The sequence below is a fragment of the Eucalyptus grandis genome, chromosome 9 (genome assembly GCF_016545825.1).
Source record: "Eucalyptus grandis isolate ANBG69807.140 chromosome 9, ASM1654582v1, whole genome shotgun sequence".
In the NCBI taxonomy this organism is placed as follows: Eukaryota; Viridiplantae; Streptophyta; class Magnoliopsida; order Myrtales; family Myrtaceae; genus Eucalyptus; species Eucalyptus grandis.
Genome location: NC_052620.1, coordinates 33625516 through 33652830, shown reverse-complemented (window position 1 = coordinate 33652830; position 27315 = coordinate 33625516). Strand labels below are relative to the sequence as shown.

General features: G+C 40.3%; 4 protein-coding genes across 6 annotated transcripts; 3 read left to right on the top strand and 1 right to left on the bottom strand.

Moving 5' to 3' along the window:
* Positions 1-4177: 4177 nt before the first annotated feature.
* On the top strand, positions 4178-5259 carry LOC120288514 (glycine-rich cell wall structural protein 1-like). Its single transcript, XM_039302555.1, has 2 exons — positions 4178-4196; positions 4634-5259. The coding sequence occupies exons 1-2, from the start codon at positions 4178-4180 to the stop codon at positions 5257-5259; spliced, it is 645 nt and encodes a 214-aa protein (XP_039158489.1).
* An 802-nt stretch (positions 5260-6061) lies between these two features.
* Positions 6062-6955, top strand: LOC108955202 (uncharacterized PE-PGRS family protein PE_PGRS20-like). Its single transcript, XM_039302554.1, has one exon. The coding sequence runs from the start codon at positions 6062-6064 to the stop codon at positions 6953-6955; it is 894 nt and encodes a 297-aa protein (XP_039158488.1).
* Positions 6956-8902: 1947 nt separating this feature from the next.
* On the bottom strand, positions 8903-18374 carry LOC104419448 (AUGMIN subunit 5). Its single transcript, XM_010031114.3, has 10 exons — positions 17507-18374; positions 16468-17010; positions 15701-15842; positions 14631-14807; positions 13986-14195; positions 13290-13475; positions 11693-11852; positions 10669-10864; positions 10034-10166; positions 8903-9603 (listed from the first exon to the last, which is right to left on the bottom strand). The coding sequence occupies exons 1-10, from the start codon at positions 18001-18003 to the stop codon at positions 9475-9477; spliced, it is 2373 nt and encodes a 790-aa protein (XP_010029416.1). The 5' UTR covers positions 18004-18374; the 3' UTR covers positions 8903-9474.
* Positions 18375-22664: 4290 nt separating this feature from the next.
* On the top strand, positions 22665-26966 carry LOC104419447 (E3 ubiquitin-protein ligase At3g02290). 3 transcript variants are annotated; one of them, XM_010031111.3, is made up of 5 exons: positions 22665-22900; positions 23574-23947; positions 24833-25256; positions 25837-25946; positions 26680-26966. In XM_010031111.3, the coding sequence occupies exons 2-5, from the start codon at positions 23831-23833 to the stop codon at positions 26701-26703; spliced, it is 675 nt and encodes a 224-aa protein (XP_010029413.2). In that variant the 5' UTR covers positions 22665-22900; positions 23574-23830; the 3' UTR covers positions 26704-26966. The 3 variants fall into 3 exon arrangements, with proteins under 3 accessions (XP_010029413.2, XP_010029415.2, XP_010029414.2); XM_010031113.2 differs by lacking the exon at positions 22665-22900 and adding an exon at positions 22936-23073; XM_010031112.3 differs by lacking the exon at positions 22665-22900 and adding an exon at positions 23260-23462.
* The last annotated feature ends 349 nt before the right edge of the window (positions 26967-27315 follow it).

Sequence of the window (27315 nt, the reverse complement as noted above, 5' to 3'; positions counted from 1 at the left end):
GTTAATCTTAGAACAGAGCTATAGTCGGTTCCCACCTCGGAAGGGACCAATTCCAAAAAATCTAAGAATGATAATTGAACGGGTTAATCTTACAACAACGCTATGATTGGTTCCCACCTTGAATCAGAATCACTGCTCACCCCTAAAATGAGTTACTTGCTTATGAGATTACTGAACTTGTTTCGTTCCCACCTTGAATCAGAATCACTGCTCACCCCTAAAATGAGTTACCTACTTATGAGATTACATGAACTTGCTTCCATTTTGTGGTGTGGAATCGATCCCGTGTCACATGTCTCATAACACACAAGTCAAAACTTTAAGATTAGTCAATCACACGGTTAGTAAATGTGGTTTTCCCCAGATAGAGAAAACAAAATGTTGTGGTAATTCACCGTTTTCCTTCGATGTTTCATACAAGGAGAAAAAAATTTATCATAGCATTCATATGCCATATTAAGTGTAGCTCTCTAATCCAATCAAAAGGCGGGCTATGTATAATGAGTTTGAGACTCACGAATATCGCATCAAACACAACATAGTCCCTATTCGCAATCGACCATGGTTCTTAGTACATTTTGAACAAAACCGCTCTAACCATAGGCCAATTATTACTTTGCAACGTACACACAAGACATGGAATTCTACCAAACTCCCAAAAATCCAAAGGAAGTAGAGTGATCAGGAGGAATTTTGTTTTTGATAAGAAAAGGGTGATGGAGAAAGTAGGAGGAGAAATTGTTATCTATGTGAATGGTATAAGTCAGTCAAGGGGACATCTTTGGAAGAGTTGAAATTGCACCTGCGTGTATTGCACCTGCTGATATTTCTTTTCAAACGCACCTGCGTATATTGCACACAAGTTGAATCTGCTTTACGGCAAATTGCAACTGATACAGAAAACTCAAGAGGACCATAGAAAAGTTGGCAATGACCGTCTCTTTTGTTTGTGCTAGGATGGCTAGTTTTGGACCTAAAACGAAGTGGCTGGTCCTAGAGAAGCCTTGGTTGAAGCAAGGGTTGCAAACAACAACACCCACAATCTGTGTTGCCGAAAGCGAGTGATCAAACAATAAAATAGATAGAAGAAAAAAATATATCAAACACGAGATTTACGTGGTTCAATTGTAGAGACCTACATCCATATGGAAAGCAATAATGAATTCACGATAGATCAAGCAATATAAAGAAATTACACATTCGAGTCACGTAAACACTCACTCGATGTTTCCCAAGCCCTAATTTCACCCAATAACACACGGTATTTAGCCCTGAAATTTCTCAAAATATAATCTTTCAATCTCATGAAGGAATTACACGCAAATCTTACCTCAAGATTTAATTGGCTATAAACACTAATTCTTCTCGGATGCAATTGCATGAAAGAAAAATCAACGAAGAAACCCACGCCAAGCACTCGTTTAGAAATGCCGCTTCAAGAGATCTTCACGTTCGCCACAGCCCGAAGACCACGTTGCTCTGCTTGCATCAACAATGCTCTGGCAACCGCATGCTCTTACGGCAAAAAAAACAAATATATATGATATAATATGCATGGCATGGCCAACTTCAACTCAGAATAGGAAACTTGGACACTTCGGTCAACAAGTCCAACTTGGACTTTCCTATTTTTCTGTAATCTTGAACGAACAATACATATGGAATTTGATTTCCATAATCTACAAATCCTGGACTTTTATTCGGCTTATCAAAACTGCAACTTATGGTCCAAATATTCACTTTGGAGCTCCAACGCCAAATAGGAAATCTTGTGCACGTCCACAAATATTCAGCTTTCATATTTTTCCTTTAATTTATCTTGAATGAAATTTCATTCACGGGCTTAAACTCAAGACATGTTTTAACAATGTATAGATGGGAGGGTCTCCTTGTGGGCTGCCCTGGAAGCACGAAATAGCCCGAAATACAGCAAGAGCAATGTCACCAGAGACCAAGGCATCAGTCTTGCGACTGACTCACAATTCATCTCAGATCCCTCTCTTCTTGTGTCCTGCATATAGCTCCAGTTGACCTTGTGTTAGATCAGAAGCCAAACAAAGTGTCGGCCTTTTTGGCTCTTTCTTGTTGTCTGGATGTGACTTCTGAGGTATATACCTGAACAGCAAGCTCGCCAAGGCAAAACCTCCAAAGCCGGTTGATTAAAGTGCTCCTTTGAGCTCATCGTTTCCTTAACATTGATAGATGGTCTTGGCTTCCATTTATACTCGACGCAATCTCTCGTGGCCAAGTCATGTCGCGAGGAAGTATATTCCCAGGTGCATTGTCCAGTCCCGATGCAGATGGCCCAGCCTCCTCCGAGCGGAATCGAGAGGGGGCACGAATCTTTAGTCTAGTATGAGAAAGCTGATTTGCTACACCATCGGACCGACGTCAAAACGGATGGAAAATAAAGGGTCAATTGGGGATGGATGAGGTAGAGTTCAGCAGTGCTCATTGTACTTAACAATGTCTGGATATAAATATTTTCTATTTTTCAGATCATTCAATTTCCGTGAAACAAATGAAACCTTTTAAACCAGACCAAATTCTGCATCGGTGGCTAATGGTTTTTGCATAAGGGGTTGGCGTGCTCTTGTAAACCATCGAGAAAAAGTTTGCCCTTTACAAATGTGAGTTGGGGTCCCAGAAGGTTTCAATGAATATAACATCGCCGAAACAAATCGACCCGGATGCAATTACAATAATCCACAACTGCACCGCAAATAAACAAATAGAGAATATTACTAATCCTAAGCAGCGATATATCTTACCAAGATAAGAAAAAAACAAACATCTACACGTGAGTCTTCACATCCAATGATGAAGTTGCTTCTGCTTCTTGATGTAATTCCGACCAGAAAACCTTCCAACTGCTACTAATTGCTGAATTGAAGTTGCAGAACAGAAAGATCCACCTTTGTTTTTTACAATCTAATCGACAACTTACACGCCACAAATTTGCGCACACATCCAGAGGAGATGCAGTGATTAGGACGAAACTTACAATCAATTTTTTGTATGTATGGACTCATTACAGTCTAAATCAAGAAGGAATCTTCTCCGGAAGAGTTGATTATCGCGTGACAAGGGAAAGAAAATTTTCCCCGCATGGAAGCATATGTGGGTAAAAACTATGTTTATTAACTCCATGGGACTGGCTAGTCTTAAAGATTTAACTTACGTGCGTTAAAAGATGCGCGGCACGGGATCGATTCCACTTCACGGAGTGCAAACAAGTTCACATGAGTTCTTAAATGGGGCTGCTCAATCTAGGGTGAGCCACGGACAATATTCAACCTGGAAAACGGCTTGAGCCAATTCTATGGTAGTTCCGTTCAATTCCCAGTTCTAGTTTTTCTAAAGTCTGTCTTTTCCGTTTGGTTCCCATTTCTAACCCTGGAAACAGACCACCCGGACCATGCTCACCCTGAAATTTAGTGCTGAGACTGGGCAGTGAACTGCATAATCTAGTGCATTGGACGTTGAGTAGTCAGAACCAAGCATATGTTCCTCTTTCTGTGACCGAGAGAAGACTTGTTGTCAATTAACAGGAGGCGAAATCCTCCGACATGTGCATATTGGCGGTACTTAGTTCATTCGGTTCTGAGACGGCACGTCATGAAGACCCAAAATGTTGGCATGTCCTTTCCGCTATGCTCAACGACTTCACGTAAGAAATCAGCCAAAAAAAAAAAATGGAATGAGAAAGAACTGCTTAACATGCCGGCGACAGATTGTCATTCATTTTGTCAGAAGTTAGAGGAGCCCTTGTAGTGTAGGCAACAGGTTATTGTTCGTTAACGCTGGGATCTGGGTTGCTTGTGAAGTTCTAACTTGCCAGATGATGAGTCAATTGTGCAGGCGTGTGGCTCGAGTTATGCAAGATTTGCTCTTGATGCGAATGCCTTAACTGGGTGGCTTGGTTGTGCGGCCTTATAAAATGAATATGTATCATTTCAACTGCCGACCGAGCAAGAGATTCATAAGATGCTTCTTTTAATTTGTGCGACTAAGAAAAACAAAAAGTTGGAGCCAATTGGAGGGCATTTGATACTCGATGGTCAGTTCCCTAGTTGACCTTAGGATTGGCTCTAAAGTAGCCAGGCCAGTCCAAGCCGCTTCTAAGGTCAATAGGGTCGGTTCTTGATTCCACAAATGGGGAACCAACTGTAACTGTATGGGCTCCAAGTTCCAAGGTGAGAACCGATCACCCCTACGCAATATCAGGGCTTTCATATGCCACATTAAATCCAGATCTCTAATACAATCAAAAGGCAAGCTATATCTTATGGGTTTGAGACTAAGGGATATCACGTAAAACACAACATTGTCACAGTTCACATCAAACCGAATTTACAGACAGCACCACGCAATCGCTTGCGACTGTTACTACATTCTGAACCGAAACCTCTAACCATAGCCCAGTTATTCCTCTGCAACATTACATAAAACAGATGGAATTCTACCGTCTCAAGGACAAATTACAGAACACAGTGATGTAATGTCCTACACCCCCACAAATTCAATGGAAGTACGGTAATTAGGAGAGACTTTTATTTGAAAAGAAAAAGGTGGTGGAAATACTAGGAGATTTGTTACCTATGTGAAAGTATAGTATTATGTTTTGATCAAGGGGACATCTTTGGAGGAGTTGAAGGAGGACGGGCATTAGAGCAGAAAGGAGATGATGCAAATGGAGCTGGAGAGAGAGGAGGAGAAGGGAAGGATGGTGGAGTCGGAGTCGGAGCTGGGGATGGGGGCGAGGGAGATGGCGACGGCGGCAGGAGAAATGGCGATGGGGATGCGGGGGAAGGGAATGGAGGTGGCGGTGGAGTAAATCCGGGTGGTGGTGATGGAGGAATCGACGGCGGTGACAATGGAGGGGCCGGGAAAGGGATCGATGGTGACCTTGGAGTACATCCAGGTGGTGACGGCTTGAGAGGCGGCAGTGGCGGGCTTGGCGGTAATGGCGATGGGCATGCGGGGGAAGGGAATGGAGGTGGCAGTGGAGTAAATCCGGGTGGTGGTGATGAAGAAATCGACGGCGGTGACAATGGAGGGGCCGGGAAAGGGATCGATGGTGACCTTGGAGTACATCCAAGTGGTGACGGCTTGAGAGGCGGCAGTGGCGGGCTTGGCGGTAATGGCGATGGGGATGCGGGGGAAGGGAATGGAGGTGGCGGTGGAGTAAATCCGGTGGTGGTGATGAAGGAATCGATGGCGGTGACAATGGAGGGGGCGGAAAGGGATCGATGGTGACCTTGGAGTACATCCAGGTGGTGACGGCTTGAGAGGCGGCAGTGGCGGGCTTGGCGGTAATGCACGGACAGAAAAAGGGAAAAAGGACGGGATCAGGAACCCCGGGATCGGCGGGAAAGTGACAAAGGGTGGGAAATTGTCCTCATGGGTGGCCCCGGAACCGCAATGTAGCCCGAGAGCGAGCAGGAGCAATGTTATCAGAGACATCAAGAGCATTGTCATTGGGACCTGACTCTCAGTTCATCTCAGAGCACTCTCTTCTTGTGTCCTATATAGTATACAGAGCTCCCGATGATCTTGTGATAGATTTAAAGTCGACCAAAGACGGTTCTTGCCTTTTTTACTCTTTCTTGTTGTCTGGATGTGACTTGCGAGTTACACACGAAGAGGCAGCTCACATAGGGCAAAACCTACAAATCCGGTTATTTAATTTATGGGATACGAGGATCCCAACTTCCACAGTCACTGTACTTTCCTAGCTATCACCATTATGAGCGGCGATATATTATATCACCACAGAGAAAACAAACCCTACATGTCATTGATCTTAGTCGTAGCATCTAATAATGAAGTTGCTTCGACTTATTAATGTGATTCTGACCCGAAAACCTTCCAATCCTGAGTGAATTGCTGAACTGAAATTGCACAATAGGACAGCACATTCTTATTTTACAATACTACTGACAGACTACACGCTACAGATCTGCACACACATACCAGAGGAGGTGCAATAATTAGCACGAAACTTCTAAAGGAGCATGGAAAAAGCAGTAGAAAATATTTCTTCCTATTTTTTGTATGTATGGACTTATTGCAGTTTAATCAAGGAGAAGTCTTCTCTGGAAGAGTTGAAGCTGGGGGTTTACCAGGGGAACTGGCAGGCGGAGGGAATGGGAATAGTGGAGGGAGAGGGGGAATATGGAAGGTCGGTGGGGGAGGAGAAGGTGGTGGCGGCGGCGGAGTGAATCCTGGTAGTGGTGGGAAAGGAATTGGTGGCAGTGGCGGGAACGGTGGCAATGGAGGAAAAGGGAATGATGGTGGCGGAGGCGGCGAGGGAGTAAATCCTGGTATTGGTAAGAATGGCGGCAGTGGAGGGATAGGGAAGGGGAATGACGGCGGCGGCGGCGGGGTGAAAAATGGGATCGGTGGCAAAGGAATCAATGGCGACGGTGGCGGTGTGAACCCTGGGATCGGTGGCAGAGGTATTAATGGCGGTGGTGAAAAAAATGGGATAGGAAATGATGGCGGCGTTAGCCCCGGGATTGGCGGGAGGAAAACTTTCGAGGGCATCAAGCTTTTCTTGGAACCAAACTTGAGATCTCCTGGAGCGGCACCGTCCGTGCACCTGCTCGGTTGTTTCAGGGGCTTGAAGGCAAGAAGCCCTGCCGAGAATACGTGGAGTCCATGCCTCTTCGACTTGAGACGAAGCGATGACGAAATGCCTAAGGACACTGCGCGGCAGCCTGGGTCGCCGCTCTTGATCAGCTTCACCGCGCAACCCTCGATTCCCTCCGCATCTTTACCCATCGAAGCTGGTAAAAGGACCTTGAATTTGCCATGCCTATTCGTCCTCGCTTCTTGTCGGAAGCTCAGGCTCGAGCTCGAGTTTCCGCATTCTATCGAAACATATGCACCTGAACACACACATGTAGGTGGAATTCTGTTTTTAGACACAAGTCGGAGCTATAGCACATAGAGTCAAGGCAACAGAAAGAACGAAATCTCAAGATATCACCATCTCTTAATGTTTGGGGATGAGTAAATTGGACCTGAAATGAAGTGACTGGTCCTCGAGAACTCTTGCTTGAAGCATGTGTCACAGAAAACAGTGCCCACGACTAGTGCAGATGGAACCTTCTCTTCATGGACAGCCTCCGAAACATCTGATATTCTCAAACTGAGCAACACGAGAGTTATCAGAAACCAAGGCATTGGCATTCTGATATGCTTCTCTTTGCTCTCATGACATTCTTCTTTGGCTTTTTATATAGACCTCCTAGCAATCTCTAGTTCTGTGTTAGATTGGGTTTACCAAGAGATAAGTTTGCTTCTTGTGTCTCTTTCTGGTGTCTGAATCCAAGGCACACACGAACCGACCTTATCGATGTTCTGTAGCCGGTTTAATGTATCCATGTGAAAACAAGCTGTAATTAATCATTCGAAAAGATTGTATAAGAAAAAAGGGCACAACAAGGCACCCGGGTTCGATTGACCGGACTTAGGAGGTGAACCGAGGCGTGAAAATTACATCGAGGACTCGATCCGGACACGGTAATTAAAGGAAACAAAAGGAGGGAGAGGTGATTTTGGGATGTCAAAAAGGGTAGATAGAGGAGAACTCTTGCGTGCTTAGGGGTCATTGTTGGCTCACACATGCTGTCACTTTTTGTTCCTTTGCTGATGCGAAAATGCCAATAAAGAATACGGTCGGGACCCATTTGAGTCACGAGAAATGTAAAGTAGCCACCGCCAGATTCTCTCCTTTTGTCAGATATTGAAGTCGTCTCCATTCTAATTTTAAAGAAGAAGAAGGAAAAGAGAGAAACAGCTCCATGTGGAGTCTAGAGGATGACCACCATGTGTTGGAACTGAAAGTCTCAGAATTATTTTAGTCCACATGTAACGTTGTGGAGCACTGTTGTCTTCATCATCCATAGGGAAAGGTTGCTTTGTTATTCCAATTTTTACTGAACCGGCGGAAACACGTCGATAAGGTGACTATTCGTGAGGTCGAGCGTGGTTATATCGGACAGGTACTCTGTCATCTGCATATTACCACCAAAACAAGCTTATTAATCGATTTGCTAAGCCAGGTTTAAAACGTTTTATTCCGCTAAGACCGCCTCTCTTTTTTCCCGAATCTTTGTTTTCGAAAAACCAAGATTGCCTCTTTTGTCTGGTTCTTCTGAACATCGTTGTCTTCACGGGGTTCCAAGAAATCGAAGTTCAATGCTTCACGGGTGGGTTTTAGGGGCCTGAAACATCGGGCTCTTCTCGGATTTCGTGGGCTAACAGTTTAAACGTCGCTTTTGGTTGGAAACGATATGTCTGGTTCGATACTATGGACACTGGCTTGATTAAAAGTTACAAAGGTAAGCTCTAACTTCTTCCGTACGCTTTTTCTCGAATATCCGACTCCAGAGTTTAGTAGAGGGTTAAAGCGAATGAGATCAAGATACCTGAGGTCTCGGGCTTGAAGCCTGGTTTTCAAACCTCCGATGCAAAATTATCGAGTACCTATGCGGTGCAGTGAGCCATTTCATGTTTCGACCGCCAGATGGAAACATGTTTTTGTGGACGAAGTTGGATCTCTGGGTCTCTCGAAGAGACCTGATCAATTTCATCAAACCGTAAGAGTCTCATCATTTCTCGGCGATAAGATTATTCATTGGCATGGAAAGGGGAAAAGTGCTAAAAAAAGTCATAAACATTTTACATTTATGCCAATTTAGTCCTAAACCTTGTGCCTAAGTTGACACAAATATAAAAGGTTTAGGACTTTTTTAGCACTTTTCCCGCACAAAAGGCTCTCTTGAAGGTGGTCCTGAAGGAATTCCCTTTGATTGTGCTCTGATTTGGGTTCTTATTTCATGAGGTGCTATTCACTACCGATTCATACTTTGCTCGATAAAGGAATTCTATCCACTCTTAAAAAATGACATTCAACAATGACAATAATGCAAATCTTGTTTGGTAACTATCGACACGTCATGTATTTCTCATGTGATACCCTTCTCAAACGATACAAAATTACAATCAGAAGTTGCTGCAAGCAACTTGAAATGACTCAGGTGGCATCAATCCCCATTCTCAGCCAAAGAAGTGGCATAGTGAACCACCAGAGTCAAAGCTATAACAAACATATTATACAGAAAATGCTTTTTCAGAAGCAACGCAATCACACTGTACAAAATCCAACAACGTAGGCGGAGGATCAGTGCCGATGAATACCCTCATCAGAGAGTGCAAAATTTTCCCCCTCAAATTGTCAAAAGTAGCCAGGAGGTGTAAGCAGTGAATACCGCAATAATGCAAACTGCTTCTGGTCCGACGTAATTATCCTGTGACTTCCATGTCATATGAACCATTAGCAAGTTGATCTAGGAACTAGTTCCAGAACCAGGCAATTGAAGATTGTCCTCAGAGGTTCCTTGAGCTCAGCTCACAAGAGTTCCTTATCATTTCAATTGACCTCAGAGGTTCCTTAAGCTCAGCTCACAAGAGTTCCTTATCGTAAAAAGCAAGAAGCTGTTTGACATGGTTATGCCAAGTGGTAACATTCTGTCCATCAACCGTAACCCAGTCAACAACAGTTGCTGCAGGCTGCTCCCACCATTCATCAAGCTGCCAATGTCAAAACCAAGAGTCAGGCATGACCAAAATAAGTCTAGCAGAACATGTGAATCGGTTCATTTCATTCACTCCAGCCATAAATTCTACAAGTTACTTTACCGCGACAGGAACACAGAAGTTAAATGTCACTTCTACCAAAGCTATAATATAAGCAATATCTTGTTCAGCAAAAAAAAAAAAAAAAAAAAAATCAAACAAACAAACAAAGCAAAGTATAAGCATATATGTACTAGTCTGCAGCTATGAAGATAAAATCTCCAGCCAACAGTTGACATCATGTAGACCTTTTTTGAAAAGAGAACCAAATGCCTGTACATTCTGATATTAGCTAAGCCCTACACCCTGTACTCAAACATCATGTGATTCTTGATGGAAAAAAATGGGTGATTCCAACAATTTGTTAGTCATTCATGGTACTCACCAATCCCGCAACATATCTGCACTCCTCAAAGCAATTATGAGCATTTGAAACTGCAGTCTTAAGCTCAGGCAACCACTTATCCATGACAATTTTCTCTTGTTCGGCAGCCAAATTCAAACAGTAGCTAGTAGCCCTGAAAGGTGCAATCTTAGCTGTTATACTCTAAAACATAAAGATTTTGTGAGAACAAGTACATATGAAAGGCTAAATTGTGCAAATCTCAGGGTCAAAAAGATGAAAAACATGCAAAGCACTTGAAAAGGTTGAAAATTTTGATTCAGTGGCTTGAAAAAACTTCATGACAGTGAAGGATGCATTTTTTTTTTACTTGCTGCTCAATGGTATCAAAATTATTTTTTTTTTTTTAAATGCACAAAGTACATTTTCAAGTTTGCAGTCCACCATTCCAGCAGATATACCATAACTGATGAGTTTTTTTCTCTTCCTGAAAAGTAAATTAAATCTGATTGCCATGTAGCTAACATTCACATATATGGTCTGGCCTCAAAATGGATTCAAAAATTGACTAGAATGCTGAAAAAAGTACGTGTGGACAGGCTTCCAGCAACGTTCGATGAACAGTATAACAAGATGCAAATAGCCTAAAAGTAGCCTCAAACATAAGAGAAGTACACCTTTCATATTCTTGCAGAGCACGGTATGCGTGGTTTAGCAATGTATGACTGCTTTCCACGAGATCCTGCCGGACATGCACCAAATTGATGGCTTTTGCCAAGTCCTCCAACACACTAGCCTCAGAACCACGAAGTTTTAAACAGAAGTCCAAGGACTCTAGCACTGACGCTAAAGCAGCATCTGACCCCTCCATACCTACATATATGAACAAATAATTTAAGAGACATGAATTATCCACAAAGGCTAGCACTGCTGCAATCATCAAAACCCTCATGAAACTCCGGAAGGCCATAGAACAGAGACTGATTCTGTTGTGTTTTAAAAGCATAGCTCTAATCTGAGCAGTTAATCAGACATTGGCATTAGGGGTGTCAAGGGGTCGGGTCAGGCCTGGTTTTCATGATACCCAACCCGAAACCCTTTAGGGGGCGTGATTGACCCAACCTAACCCGCCCAAAACCCGAATATCATATAACATAAAAGAATGGGCCGGGCCGGGCCAGGCCGAGCCGGGTCGGAATATCATAAAATGGTTTCATTAAAGGGACAAAATCGGAAATTTATTCAAAGCTACTCTATAGGGATGTCAAAAGAGCCCGCACTGGCTCGACCCGACCCCAACCTTATTAATACCAATATCTAAAAATCCCTGCCCGAAGAAGACTAAGGCCCAGCCCCAAAATACCCCAAATTTTCAGCCAGGCCAAGTTAGGTCAGGCCAGCATGGGCTTTTTTGACACCCCATATAATTCAAATACACCACATCCTACAATAACAAGTCACCAAAAGCTCTTAAATCCAAGCCAGAGAAGGATCTAGTTTAAAACAGTGCAATGGCACATGCAACCTGACACATAAAAGCACGACCATCACAAAAAATTCAATTTCAACTAGTATTCAATTTCAACTAGTGCACGGCCCAATATCATGGCTAGGGTGTCATTTGTAGTGCTTTGACTGACAAGAAGATGCATGCCCCACCCTTTTCCAGAAACTTTCTCCATAAAGATCCATTTAACTCACCAGCCGGATATTGGAGAGCAGCAGAAACACGGCATATGGATGGCACAGCTGACGGATCCCTGGCTCCAGCTCTTGCAGTCAATAAAGCAGCATTTTTTTCAGCAGCAGCAACAGCTTCTGGTCCTGTGGATCCACTAGAACCCATAGACTCCAGGAGTGCCTAACATAAATCATGAAAGTAATATTCAAATATAAACTACAATGGAAAGAGAGGCACATGTTGAGTTATTACAACTACAACACAAGGACTCTTAATCTCTCTCTCTTGATCAAGTGTCACAATGCAATCATAATATTGTAAAGCAATCACAAGGACTCTAAACCTCTCTCTCTTGATCAAGTGTCACAATGCAATCATAATATTTGCTGCTACCCCATTTGGGCATTAAAGCATCAAAAGTGACCATTTACAAAAATGACAAAATAGTGAAGCATTGAATATGTAGCTAATTTATGCAATGCCATACAGCATTTTTGTATCAATAATTATCAAATAGAAAAATAAATAATAAGGCCCTTCATCATACATAAAATACAAAACCAGTGAGAAAGATTTTGCAGATTAAGTCAATAAGGCAATACCAAGACAAGTTCAAAAACAGAAGTCCTAAGCCCTTAGAAGCCTCATGGAGGAAATCACACTGAACCTTTCTGTTGTTTAATTTTCTCATATACTCTTCCCCAATGTCTTGTAAACCATTTCAAAAACATGTTTCCTTCAAATCACATGTTACGAAAGATGGCAGAGAAAAAAAAGCTTTGCCACAGAATAGCTCATTGAAAGGGAGAAAAAGTTTTTTTACGAACGATGCCAACAATAAAATCATCTGGTGGACCAAGCTACCAAAGCATTTCTTACGAAACAGAGCAAAAGGCATGCCTCATTATATTTTGAAAGAAAAAAAAAAGAGAGAGAGAGCAAAAGTCACTAACACAACCATAGCAATTCCTGAAGCACTTGCAATAAGAGAGTATTACCAATCTCTACACCAAAATCTGAATGGATAAGCAGCTTTTTCATTCTCACAAAAAATATCCTTTGTAGCAGCAAGCCATATAAGCAAGTACTCTCTACATATCACCAAAACTACCTGACCTAACAAATTTTAGGTATTGCACTTCTGACGCAGCATATCTGAAATCAGCATTTGTTTCAAGTCCCCTAAACTATATCCAATCTGGTTATGAAATAGGATAAAGAGAAAAACAACTAATAGCCACAACAAACCAGTTGGATTTTGTAAACGGATAGATTTTCCTCAAACTCTGATTCGAGAAAACTTCCTCCAGCCACCCTTTTGATTGGTGGGTCACAAGTTATGAATATCACCCACATGCAAAATTAACTAACTTAGACGTGAGTAATGCCATGGTTGTAACCCACCTATCAGAATAACAGCTCTTTTGTAAATGGTAGACAGAGTACTTGAACACCAAGTCACCAACATTACTGACAAGAAAAATTAGCACCTAGCTATAGGGTCAATGATAAAAATTTCCTTCATAATCATGGACGCAACTGAAAACAACTTCATAATAGCGAAAGAGGACTTTGTGACTAAAGCTCTCGCTAATTAAGTTGGGAAGTCATAAATACCTGGGGGGTTGATGGGAGCATGTAGAGGCTGTTATCCGGACTTCTGCAGAAGGCAGAAACTTCTTTATCGAGTAGATCTTTTGCACTGTTTGAGATGTCTATCACAACCGTGCATGCCGGGATTATAGTGCTTGCTGCATATTCCCTGGCAACTAATGGCTGCTGATTCCAACAGGCTATGGCATCCTACAATATTTTCCAAATGAACAAGAACTTTATGGTCCCCTAAAAAAGCAATAACATTCGCACTTATGCAGCCCAGAATGAATTAAATTCAACCAGAGAATCAGACTCCACCAAAGTAACTAAACCAGTCCAGAATCAAGTGATGAAATAATAGGTCCACACTACCTATAGCCCTCAATACGATTCAAAAGCCATTCTTGTTGTCAACAGTGGGGGAACATTGCAGAGGTCAGAATGTAGTTAGCCTGGCAAAGCATTTCTTGTGTAAAGACAAAGATACTTAGATAAATAACCTACCTTGCCGACACCCTTCCCCAAAAAAAAAAAAATTAACAAGTAAATAAAGAAAGTAAAAAATAAGCAAATAGTACCAATATTCAGATTAAGTGGCTTTCCCCTAAGCATCTCAAAAAGTCACCGGCTTTTAGCTAAACCCTCTTGACAACTATTCCTTCTGAAATTGAACACATTCTCAAATGACAAAAAGAAAAAATGGCACTGAGAATTTACCATATTAGCCTTGAGTAAAGCTGTATATATGGTTTCAAGTTCTGATCTACGGGCATCAAACTCTTCAATCTTTTTCCATTTTTTCTTCAGTGAATCTTCAGCTTCTTTTCGCTCGGCACATAATTTATTTAGTCGTTGGATTTCAGACATCAAAGTGTTCCAGCTTGCCCTCAATCCAGCAGCTTCCCTTTCCTTGGCCCAAACTTCCAACTACATTAATGGAAAATAAAAAAGAAAATGCAATTTATCTCGTGCTGTAATATAATTACCAAAAAAAATAAAAAATAAAAACTAGTGCTGTAATATAAAACCTGAAAACCAAATGCACATAATAAACTTTGAATTTTTCTAGACGAGTACATAAGGAATTTTGAAGGTGAAGGTACTTCATGAATCATATGGACATGATTTATTGACAAAAGACGTGAGAGGAGTGATATCCAGGAGCATGAGCTACCATGACTATGTTCAAAAAATATATCATATTCTCCTCATATATTCACTATCTACTTACTCTACATTCATTCATCCCATCATCTCCATTTCCTTAGTCCAACACACCCCCTCCCCCTCCCCCCCAAAAAAAAAAATAATAATAAATAAATAACAAAAAAGAACTGCAAAGCTATCATAAAAAGAGCTCACCTCCAACTGCCGAAGGCTGCCAACATTCTGTGATTTTACCCCAGTACCAACTGTTTTTGCAGAAACCACATCACTACTTCCATGCAGAACTTTTATAAGCCTTTGACAAGAATCTCTGGCCTCCGCAGATTTGTTAAGTGCATCTTCAGTAGCCAAAAACTGCTGAACATGTGCTTTCTGCGGACAATAACAGGCATCATGTCATAATCACACAACAGAACTTGTGAGGACTATAGTCAATTGGAATTGGATTTCACTTAGCCATGTAATTCCTTACTCTTTAAGTATCTGAAGTCACCCACCACAAGAATTACATTAAAAGACTTTGCAAAGATGCAACATGGACATATTGATTTGTTCCCCACAAGTCCAGAAGAAAATGTTATGACACTACGATGTAATAGTTGCAGAAGATTTTAGGCTTCAAGAGATTTAGAACTAAGACTGGAGTTGTTAAAAGAACGTGCCAACTCAGATGAGTTATATACAAAGGAAAATACTAGTTAAGATGCTTTCTTTTACAAGTCAAAGTACAAATACATGCAACTAAAAAGAAATCTTTAATTGCACATAAACAACTGCAAGTGACACATCCGCAACCATGAAACCTGCAGCAAAGGCACTATCTATTTTACTAGGATGAATAGATAAAATGTGATACTGATTTGATGAACTAAGCAATGTTTTTCTTCTTCATAATCTCACAGAAAGAAGTGAAATCTTAATTCCATGTATAGATGTACTTTCACATTGGACAATTGACCAAGAAAATTTACATTCCAAATCTATTGCCAAAGATATCTGTCTAAATTAAGCAGTCGAATCGGTTAGCCTGCCATGTATTGCTCACAATATAGAGGAGGAAGAGGACAGGAGACAGGAGTCATTCATCTGCTTTTTATCACTTCAACTATTATATGATGAAGATGATGAAAGTTCAGCACAAGAACAACTAACTGGCATTATAAGTGTCCTAGTTTAGTAAGAAAAAAACTTGTCTCATAAAGATAAATTCAAACCAGAAGTCTACAAGAATATAAACGAAGGTAATTTCTGGAAGAGAAAATAACCTGTCTTTCAAGAAGCTGATTTTGGGTTCCTCTAGAAGACACATCAACTCCTATCTTTCCATTGCCATAGAATTGATAGTTTAGAGGTGAATTGGCATCGGGAGAAGAAACGTCCATTACTCTGTTGTTCTCATACTTGTATCTGATTATGAAAAATAAAGAGCATTAATATTTGAAAGATCTGCAAATAGAAGCTCAATTGACAAACACTGCACAAAAGAAGTAGATGGAGCTTAATGATGAAACAGTAGAAACCAATCACTAATATTTTGCTTGCTTAAAGAACTAGTGCGATGGGATGCATACGTGTGCCATTTAATACAGGACAAATTGATTGAAGGATTAGCTCGTTCAATGAACAAACTAACACACATCGACAAGTAACTTCCACCCATTTCAAGGTCCTGATAGGATGCAGCTTTTAAACAAGATCATGAAATTACCCTACATCGAAATCTTAAACCTGAGACGCTTCCTGGCTATATACCACTATTCAAGAAAAGCCTATGCAAAAACTAACACAACATTTTCAGCTCCTCGTTGACGCTATTAAATGTTCCATATACTTGAAAAAGCAACTGCTCAGAAATTAAGGAGCTCATGAGCACAATGAAGCTAATATCAGTCAGGTAACTAAGTGAAGAATATAAGATACCAACACATGCATAAATAATCCAGCCACTTTTCAAGCAAGTAGATTGAAATGTAAACTAACAAGGAGAGGCAAAAAGAAGCCAGTGGAAAATGTTGGGAAAAAATTATCGTACCTCAGTATTTCTGCATCAGCTCTGACATCAATTTTCTCTATCTCTCTGGAAATCAATGTTTTCAACCGCGATGTGTATGCAGTAATCGCCTGAAGCAGTAAAGGAGGACTCTTGAGGCAATACAAAATTACAGTTGCGACCTCATCGGGTATTTCTCCATCAAAATCAAATCCAAGTTTAGCTGCTTCTAGTTGAGGGTTTGTATGTATACCGCCTCCTTCATAAGCTGGAAAACAGCTGCGCACTTTCTCAATCATGTGTGCAGCAAGAGACTCGCACGCCTTGCGTACATTTTTTTCTCGAGTGGTTTCAATAAGGATAACATCTTCAGCAGATTTTGTACCCTTGACGGTTGAATAAACAGCTTCTTTTTCACTGCCTCCACCATAACTATTGGCCAGCTCAGAGGAAGGGTGAAGAATGGAATTCTGAGCATCCCTTGCTTGACTGACATAATAATGAAGTCGTCTGTGATATTCTGCAAATATTCTAGCTGCTTCATCACACTGTTGGTCATAAGATTCTAACATCACCTGCTTGTGCCTGCAGTAGAAGCAATGTGCCATGCAGTTAAGAATTCAATAGCTAAGACTCTTAAAAATTGGTAAAAGAACAAGAGCCTTAGGCATTTTTAGATTTTAATTAAAGGAAACAATCTCATTCAGAGGCTTTCTCATCTTTCACCACGGACCCTAATCATCAATGAATGTACAAACTTCTTAAAGCAGAACCACTGGGATGCAGAGGTTTGTTAAAATAAAAGGCAGAAGATAAAACATAACAGAAAGAAGGATAGGCACTTCTTGAACTCCCAGGATGAAACCTAAGAAAAAGGTAGAGTTCTTGGATTCGCATCATTGGAATCCTGGTGATCCGGACAGACATAGACACTTTCAACATGTTATGACGACACTATGCGCCACGCCACAGCACGCCACGTTCAATTTCCCACACTTACTTGGTCATCAGTATCTAACCCGTAAGTAGCAGCTACCAGGCTTTAACAAAATCAAACCAACAAAACCGAATCAACTCCAACCTGTAATTCGCTCGCTCGTCGAGCATCCTCTTCCTCTCGGCCTCCTCCCTCGAAACCTCCAGCATCCTCGCCTTCAAATCCTTCCTCTGCCTCCTCAAGATGTTCCTCAACCTGTCCACCTCCTTCGCGGCCAACTCCCTCTCCTGCAGCGCGGCCTCTCTGCTGTCCGCCTTGCCGGAGCTGTCCCCGCCCGCCTTCTCCTTCCTCCTGCCTTTCCCACCTCTACCCTCCTCCTTCCCCAAACTCGCGGACCCCCCGCCGCCGCCCGAATCTCCCCCGCCATGGACCGTAATATTCCTCCTTATATTCTCCACCGTCTTCTCGGATTTCACGCGCTTGACCAGGAAGCTCCACACGGGGATCATGTTGCCGCGGCAGATCTTGCGGAGCGCGTCGGCGGACGGCGCCTGCGACTTGCTCGAAGCAGAGTAGGGGCCCAGCGGCCGGTACCCCATTTCCTTCTGCAGCCACTCCAGTATGGCCTCCGGCTGCGCCATCAAATCTCCGCGAGCCCTACACTCGTCTGTACCCCCGAATCTACCAGCTCCGAACGAAATAAATCAAGAACGGAGCAGAACCCAAAACCCTAATCCGCATTTCCACGGAGCCCACGTGGGCAGTTCGGCGACAGCGCCGGCTTAGCGGGGGCTCCGGCTTGCGGGAGGACCCTCTCAAAGGAAGAAACTTTCCGCTCGTTTCCGGCAGAACCCGGGAAGCCGAGCTCGATTGCCGATACCCTAAACGAGGGAAATGCGGGCGGCGGAGAAGCGAGGCTGTTCGGATCTGAAGAAGGCGTGTTGGTGGAAACGGCCGGCGAGAGGAGGGAGGAAGGAGACGATGACGACGACGATGACGATGACGACGTCTGCACTGTTTTGAAGTAAAAGGCACGCAGGAAACGACGGCCTCCCCCACCATTTTTTTTTTTAAAAAAAAAGGGAAAAAGGAAAAAGAAAAAGAAAATGTGAGAATTCGATGAAACGAGGAGGATGCGGCTGTGCGACGAGTCACGAGGGGAGTTGCACGAAGTTTTTTCAAACTGGAAATCCTCCCGCCATTATTGGAATCGGCTCTCCGGGCAGCGTGATCGGACAGGTGGCGGTAACGGGGCTTCCCGAAGATCAGCCACGGCGTCCGGTCTGTCGAGTCCGCCGGATTCCTCGATCGTGCTCGAATTTTGGTGAACTGTGTGTTGTTACAAACGAACGAACGAACGAAAAGTTATGACGTGTGAGGTAATATAATTAAGGATAAGTAGTGAAGCATACAGAGATTGCTAAAATTAAGCAACTATGTAAGGTTTTTGAGTATCCGCCTTGGTCTTACTAATTGAGGGACCATTCCAGTTCGATGCCCATCTGATAGATATAAAAAATAATATGCAGTGTAATTGATTTGAACTTGGCTTTTGAGTGAGAAAAGATAAACATATTTACCGTGTGTGCGCGGTGAGAATCAATGCAAAACTTGCAATCATCTCATCGATTGATGAAAAAAATATTAACACTACAAAAAATTTCAAACTAGACAAAATTACCCTTAGCTAATCTTTTGAAAATAAATAACCTTAAATCGGTATACTTATAACAAATTTATTATATTTATGACAAATTTCCCCTCGTTGGTTTTCTTACAATTCAATTAAAATCACAAAAAAATCATAAATGGGTTCACCTGTGAAAAATTGAAGATAAAACTCAAAGCTAATACACCTATAAATTGCCAAATGTCATCTAATTTAGTGATTTCAAGGTAAAATATAACGAAAAATAATGGAAAGTAAAATGGTCATAAATGTACTAATTTTTGATAAATTTGTTATAGGTGAAATAGCTTTGGATTTTCTGTGGTATTAACTCGGAAAAATGTAAAATTAAAGGTCCGTTTGTTTAAAGAAAACTATTTTCGAGAAAGTATTTTTAGACTTTTTCGCTATATGGATGATGGAAAACTAATGAATTTATGTGATTTGTTTTTACTTTTTTGGTAGTTTATCAAAATTTCCTTATTACCAAAAGGAGAATTCATTTTTATTGTTGTTTTCAGTAAATGGAAAACAATCTTTGTGAATCGATTAGTTTTTTGTCATTGAAATTATAGAATAGTAGAAAAGTAATTTCCTGAAAAGTAATTTCCCGAAAAACAATTTTCCTTAAAACAGACGAGTCATGATATATCATTTCTGAAAAATATTTTCCTAAAAATCATTTTCATTTTATGGGGAAAATGATTTTATTTGACTGAAACCTGAAAAAGACTCACCGGCCTTGCGTTAGGCTCAAGCTTACTCAGCGCTAGTTGCGGAACTTACCGTAGCGATTAATTCGTTGAGGAAGAAGCAAAAGAAAATAGGAACAAAATAAAAGATATTAAAAATTCGAAAAATTTAAAAAAAAAATTAAATGTAATAATTTATAATTCAATTTAAAAAATACTTTTTGTAAGAATTTTCATTAATTATTGACCCGAGCCAAAGCACCAAAACTTGCACATGGCTTTTGTGGACCAAAGCCTAAGGGTTAGGACTATAGTTCGAACATAAGGACCCAAGCATGGCATTTATGGTTCCAAGCTTAGGTGTTAGAGTAATGGTTACAGGTGTCGAGGATTTAGGCCCAACCTTAGTGAATTTAGTCATGGGTGTCAAGGACCCAAGCTCGAGCATAGGATCCCAAGCCTAATTATCGGAAACCTAGTTCTGAGTGCTGGGACTAAGAACCAACATTGGGGTTCCATGAAAATTTGCAGATATTAAATTTATAGAGCCAAGCATCAATACCTGATCATATTTTGAAAAACTTTCTCGGTTCTTTCAAAGAGAAAATTCATTTTTCTCAATTTAAGTCGTGATATGAAAACATTTTCTATTAATTAGGAAAACATTTCCATTAAGTCATTTTTTCAAGTGAACAAAATGCTGAAAAATAAGGAAAATGTTTTTCTAAAAAATGTTTTCTGCAAGTGTATGCCGCATGCTTCATGATTTCAACGAAACTTCATCCAACGTTACCCGATCAACATCGTGCTAATAACTCTTACTTGTCTATGCAATATTGTCGACGATTCAAAAGATGTCGGATTTTTTTAATGACATAATTTGATTGAAGCCTCAGAAAAAAAGTGCAAAACCAGCGACCAAACCCACCTAATCGATAATACGAGCATGGTGGATTTAGAAGGACCAATTATCAGATTTATGATCAGGTCTAGGCCGATTGAAAAAGGTCAATTCGATTGATGATTGATATTCGGCATGGAACTCTTCTGCCTCCGCCCTGATAAAGCCCGTATGAGATTGCCAAAAGCCAATCCAGTGGCCCAAAACGAACTCTCGTTTTTTATAAACTCCATATTATTTTTCTACCTCGTTATTATAACTCATTCATAATATATAGATTAAGTTGCAACGTAATCGGTGAATTATAATTAATATGATAAACATAATCATCAACTAATTCCATAAATCTCATAATTTCAGATCGAATTCAAATCCCCTAATCCCACAGCCATTTGAATTATTTACTTACCATGATTTGAAAAATAATATTTTCGATTTCTTTTATATTAACAAAGCGTCCTATGCTACGTGCACACAAGGGAAATGTTTGCACGAAGGAGTGAAAAAAATGTGACTTAAATTATTTAAGAAAATGGATGTGAATTATTGCGCGATGAGGAAGGTTATCTAAATTTAGAATCCACATATATTTACAGGATAACATGATAATTTCATTCACATCTTAAATTACTATTTTGTCCGTTATTCTAATAGTGCACGACCATTGTTTATATTTTAGCTAGCACGAGTATTTTAGAAAAAAAAAAAAAAAAGGTGGTAGTTCGATTATGAAGATTTTTTTAAGTTTATATTTTATGAAGAGGTAAGATAGAGGCAAATAAAATTTCTCATATTTGCAGTATAACAAATTATTTTTCTCCAATAACAATTTTCTTAAATAAATAACCAATTAAATATAAATAATATTTAAATCATGCTTAAAAATTTCTCATATTTGAGTTAAAAAAATTACTTTTTTCGAATTACAAGTTTCTTAAATAAATAAACAATTAAATATAAATAATACTTATATATTTTCCCGCTCTATAATAAATTGTTTGAGGAAATTTGATGGCTAAAGAAGATAGAAAAATAGTCATTGATGCTTTGATGCGTAGTGATAACCACTGCCTTTAAATATATCATTTGTCCCTACTATTGTTGCTGTTGGGTTTAGAACAAATATAACTTTGAGATAAAACACCAAAGTTGCAGATAAATGAGTTCACCAATTATTCAATTTCTCTTTTGGAATTTCACCTTGAATGTACTAAAGCTGCATGTGTGAAAATAAAAGAAAGAAACATTTATATATAGTCGTGATATTTTACATAATGTGTCAATGGATCCCTATTCAAAGATAACCAATCAACACATCTTTTGAGAATATGCATTTTATTTCCAACAATCAGCACTCTTAGTTATTATAAACATTTTTTTTTACCGAGAACCCATTTTTAGGACTAAGAGTCACATTTTTTCATAATAACAAACTATATCAACATATATATTCTGCACATATAATACATATATTAAGTATAAATATTTAATACATATTTTAAGTGTGTTGGTGTAGTTTAATATATAGAATTTTTCTTAAAGAAAGATAGAAGAGAATAAAATTAAATAAAAATTGGGAAAAATTAAATAAACACAAAGTAGAAGAATCTATGTTTTAAATGAACAAATTCAAACTCAAAAACCAACTTTCTAATTCTCGAAAAATGACGGGCAATCCCTATTTGTCCCATAATCCCATCTCGTACGGGATACTCTTAAATTAACATTACCTCCATTAATTAATTACACGACATCATCAATGTCGTACGAGGCATGGATCATGATGGCAGTGCCCCACAGGCCACATCCCAACTAACCCAAGCCCAAACACAAACACAAACACAAACTCAAACACAAACACAACAATATTCTGCAATTATGTTCCCCCATTAACAAAATTTCCTCCCGTCCATCATCAATTCAATCCCCCTTTTCCTTTCGGCCAGATTTAATCAAACCAAAGGCGTTATTTTTTTTTTATTTTTTTTTCAAAGGCGTTAAATAAAACCGGATTAAATTAAGCCAAAGCGTTTCCTAGCTTTTCTCGCCTTGGAAAAAAAATAAACAAGAAGGGAAACGCAGGCAGACATAATACAATAATCTCCTGCGGAGGAGAGAGAGAGAGAGAAGGGATTCATTAAGATCTCCGAAGCATCCAAACCTCAATCCATGTCCTGGTATTAGCCTCGATTTTCGGAGCTCCCCCGTTTATTCCCCCGTCTCTCCCTGTTCCTTTCTCCGTCCTCTCTTCGCCACTCTTCCAAGCTCCCTCCAGGGTAACTTTTTCTTTTCTCTTTGGTCCTCGTTGAATTCCTTTTCAAATTCACTCTCTCTCTCCCGATTCTCGTTCTTGTTTTGTGGGCATCGAGCTCCTGAACGATCGATACGTGTCCGGAACGTCGCCGCCGCTTCTGGGTCGTTCGCTTTTTGGGTCCACGTTTGGTCTTCTGTATGTTATCTTTTTTTTTTCTTGGGGATCGTCGGCTGGGGTTGCTTATGATTGCGTGGGCGATCGTTTCTTGATCCGACGAGCTTGGTTGTGTGCCGTGCTTGCGTTTGCGTTTGTTTTGGTACGTGGGTGCCCCATTTTTTTTTTTAATGGGTTTAAGGCGTTTTGGTGATGAATCTTTTTCCGATGGCATTTGTCGAAGGAGAGCGAGCCTTGCTTAATGTCCACGAAAGAACGCCAGAAAGGTTGTCCCTTTCGTGACGAGCTTGCGGGTTTTCTTAAGACATCATTGCCTACGAAGAATTGTTCTGTTGGGTTTGTGTCTGATTATGGACTTGTTTGAATAAGGGTGCGAGGATTGATGTCTTTCTTTATATTTTGTTTCATGGGTATGTCAGATGGGTTTTGTTTCTTTTATGGCTCATCGATCTGTTCTGGAAATTAGGAGCCTTTTTGTCATGAACTTGATGATCTGATTCGCTATGGCTTATTTTATGCAGGTTCAGGCATATTGTGGATTTGTTCATTTGTTTAGCTAAGGCATATAAGATCCTTTGATTGGTTGAGGGAGGGTACTGCTTCTCAGAGGTGGCTCAACTTCTGTGAGCTCAGTGTCCTCTCTCATTCGCCTTCTATCGGCTCCTCTGTTCTTCTTCTGTGGCTTCTTTTTTTCCTGAAGGACTCATCATATTCGAATCTCATCAATAAGATCAAGACTTCCATACAGAAAATCAGTTTGTGTATTGAATCTGACGCAATGGGGTCGGTCTGTTGCTGCTTGCAAGCTGGAGACTTGGAAGATGTTCTCCGGAGCAGTTCTGCATATAGGAACTGCATTTGCTTTAATTGCGTGGTTGATAATTTTTTGTATGTGGTATGTTGCACCTCACACTTACTCTATTAATGCCTTAACAGTGAGCATTTCTTTGGATGATGAGCTCCACAAAAGTCAGTGATAAAATTGGTTTTCAATTGTTGCTGATTAGTCACCCAGAAAAAGCCTGTTACTGAGAACTGAAAATATACATGTTCAGTTAAAAATATACCTGCTTTCATGCCCTTGCTCTTATGTTGCCTTTTCAAAGTGCACCTCTGCGATTGGAGATTGACCAGGGCAAATTTTTGTTCCCATGGAGTTAGCAGTTCATTATTTTCTGTGGCATTAGTCAGATTGGAAGCATGGTTCAAATGACAACAAGGGGAGAAAAAGTGACATTGAAAAAGAACTTGGATTCTCTCTCATTGCCCGTGGGCATTATATGGCTTTCTAATGTTTACTTAGTCTAATATCCATAATTTACTATACTGGGAATAAGCATGTAATATCGAGATACTCGAAATTCTCGAGGTATATGGTTAAGAGCACTTTATTGCTGCCTGCTAATAGACACATGGCGAGCGCGAGAGAGCACGAGCAAGCATACGACCAGTTGGAGGACAAGATGAGAAGAGAGTGTGAGAAACAAGAAAAACAATTAATGGGTCAATGTAACCCTGAAAAAAGTTATTTAGTTACTGTAGAGCAATATTGCTCTATGGTCAATCCCTCCTTTTGGTAGACGGTATTCTTGAGATTTATGTTTAGCTAGGTCTACTTATCTGATAGAGTTGTGCATACTTGAGCTTCGAGCCCACATCTTGTGCTGAGCCTTCATGAGAACATCAATTAATAATAAAAATAATTACCTTGAAGAGGATATTTTAACTGCACTCAGCATTTTGATAATCTATTTTGATGCTCTCTTGTCATGTTGTGCAGTACACAGTGCTATTTCGGAGAGAGATTCATGCCATCCCTTCTTCCATTCAGGAAGCATCCACAATGACTTCTACAGCATCACCTGACAATTATTTTTCTGACATGTACCACTCTCCTCCAAGGCCTTTGCCCTATGACGTAGAGCCAAGGCGTTTATTCATGCAGAGGGATGAACTGGTTCCAAGGCATGAGAAGGGTTCAAGTCATGCCAATGAGGAATCAGAACCTCTTAGGAGTGACACGGATGGGGAATCAGATAATATTTGCTCAGAAGGCAAATGGACTAACTATGCACATGAAAAAGGTTTGAAAGAGCAACCATATAAGACCTTACTTAGACTATCCTCAGCAAAAGTGAATGCTGATATTGGGCATATTTATACGACATCAGAAGAGGAAGATGTTTGTCCGACGTGTCTTGAAGGTAAAAGTTTTTGTATTAGAAGATTGGTTGCTTGTTGCTTGCTTATTGAGCTGACAATTATTAGCGGGCTAAGCTAATTCTGAATAACGTGAAGTGCTGAATAAGTTTTAGAAAAGGGATGAGACATAATCTTAGGCTAGTTCAACTTGTTCACTTTCATGCCTAGATGTAGTTGAGTTTTCAGCTTAAAAACTATTTAGAGATCCAATCTACTGGTGAACTTGAATTTTTTTCTGAAAGAAATTACCTTACCATTGTATGCTTTTGTGCTTTCCTTTTTTTCCTGGGAATATGCTGGCAAAGACGCAGATTCTTTAGAGAAAATTTTGAAAAGGAGAACTTTCATCTGAAAAAAAAATAAAAAATGACAATAAGCTTATGTGGGAACTAGGGAAGTACTTTCATGAACTTGGAATTTGGGTCTGATTATTGCCTCAGACAGTGGCAGCAGAAATATTGTGTGCAAGTTGGCTTGTGTATCGGTTTATAGTTTTGTTACATGTGACTGCAATGTTGTGATTAATTAAATTGTTGATGTTATTGATGAGTTCTATTAATTTTTACTGCTTACTAAATGCAGAATATACGCCTGAGAATCCAAGAATAATGACAAATTGCTCTCACCATTTCCATCTTGGTTGCATATATGAGTGGAAGGAGAGAAGTGACAGCTGCCCTGTATGTGGCAAGGTAATTCTTTTCCTAGATCCCGACAGCAAACATGCATACATACATACATACACATGTGATTACTGTGCTCCAATGATTGCTTCACCGTGGCACAGACCACAATTCTTAGTTGTTGTCTGACCTCACAGAGTGACCTTTCTCATGGAAACTCTTTTTTTGGGGTAGGAATTGGGATTGTTTCTCCCTCTGCTTTTATGCACGTTGGGTTGCAATCATTTTAAGGACACGTTAAGAGCTTTTTACAAAAGAAGATATGCTATTTGGTTTTCAACTGGGATTGGTAACTTTTGAATGGTTATAACCTCCATACTAATCCCTGTACAAGTCTTACTGACACACAGGATGAGCTGTTATGCTTGCAGCTTATTGCTTTATAATTGGAGGTTTTCCTTTTCTTGGGGATTTTTCAGGCTGGGTAGTTGTCATAAAAAAGAAAGATCATTAAACAATTACCTAAAAAAATGGCAGAAAATAGTAGTACATTTCTAGCCTCATGAGCTTCTATGGGTTGAGCATGCTGCTAACATTTTGGCAGCCTCTCACCGACTGATAGTTGTGGCTTCCTATGATTTTGCGGCTTCACAAGTTATAGGATTGCTATATGTCTTCTATATTGATTTAGAGGCGGTGCCATTTTGTGTGGGCAGTTGAGAAAAATCAAGATGTTTTCTGGTATTTCAACTGTTTTCTTCTCCTAGTTGTGTGCTTAATTGGACCTTTTTCTGTTTGACAGGTGATGGTGTTCGATGAGACTTGATCTTAGGCGAATGCTCATGTTGACATACTGTCAGCACCGGGAAGAGAAAAAAAATCCTGTTAATATACTTGATGAAATGTAAAGATGTCTCTGTGCATATTCCCATTTCTCAGACTCTCTCTAAAGACCCATTATACATTCCTTCTAAATTATCTTTATACTTTGTTTAGACTTGGTTATGCTGCTTGAAACTGCAATTGTAAATACGAGCAATATCTCAAGTGCATATTGGGAAATGTAATTGTCTGGTCGTTGCCTTTCGATTTTTGGGTTTGGTTCAGCTTTCTTGAGTTAGATTTACAATGAAATGTCCTAATGTCGGTAATGTCGGTCCCAGCGCATGACTTCGCTTTTGTAGTTAAGTCACAAGTTTAGCGAACAGCAGCTTGATGTACCAATGGATTCTCATGCAAAATGCAGGAATTTTTCCCGGCCAAGTGAAGCCGGCAACACTCTCTGTTCACTCAGAAAAAGACAGTACGAGAGCAAAAAGATCGGATGTTTATTTCTTTCCCAGGCTTTGGGTAATTGAAACGTGAGTAAGTCAATCGTCACGTATGTGAGAAAAGCGATTTTGCATGACCATTAAGCACATCACAAGTGGACGTTTAT

What these genes read in the sequence shown, in the direction of transcription:
- LOC108955202 (XM_039302554.1), top strand. Translation starts at nt 6,062, where the DNA reads ATGGACTTATTGCAGTTTAATCAAGGAGAAGTCTTCTCTGGAAGAGTT.
- LOC104419448 (XM_010031114.3), bottom strand. Translation starts at nt 18,003, where the DNA reads ATGGCGCAGCCGGAGGCCATACTGGAGTGGCTGCAGAAGGAAATGGGG. An exon ending in GCTGATGCAGAAATACTGAG is followed by an intron (nt 15,843 to 16,467) that starts GTACGATAATTT and finishes TTTCATAATCAG; the next exon opens with ATACAAGTATGAGAACAACA. An exon ending in ATCAGCTTCTTGAAAGACAG is followed by an intron (nt 14,808 to 15,700) that starts GTTATTTTCTCT and finishes TATTGTCCGCAG; the next exon opens with AAAGCACATGTTCAGCAGTT.
- LOC104419447 (XM_010031111.3), top strand. Translation starts at nt 23,831, where the DNA reads ATGGGGTCGGTCTGTTGCTGCTTGCAAGCTGGAGACTTGGAAGATGTT. An exon ending in TTGATAATTTTTTGTATGTG is followed by an intron (nt 23,948 to 24,832) that starts GTATGTTGCACC and finishes CATGTTGTGCAG; the next exon opens with TACACAGTGCTATTTCGGAG. An exon ending in TTGTCCGACGTGTCTTGAAG is followed by an intron (nt 25,257 to 25,836) that starts GTAAAAGTTTTT and finishes TACTAAATGCAG; the next exon opens with AATATACGCCTGAGAATCCA.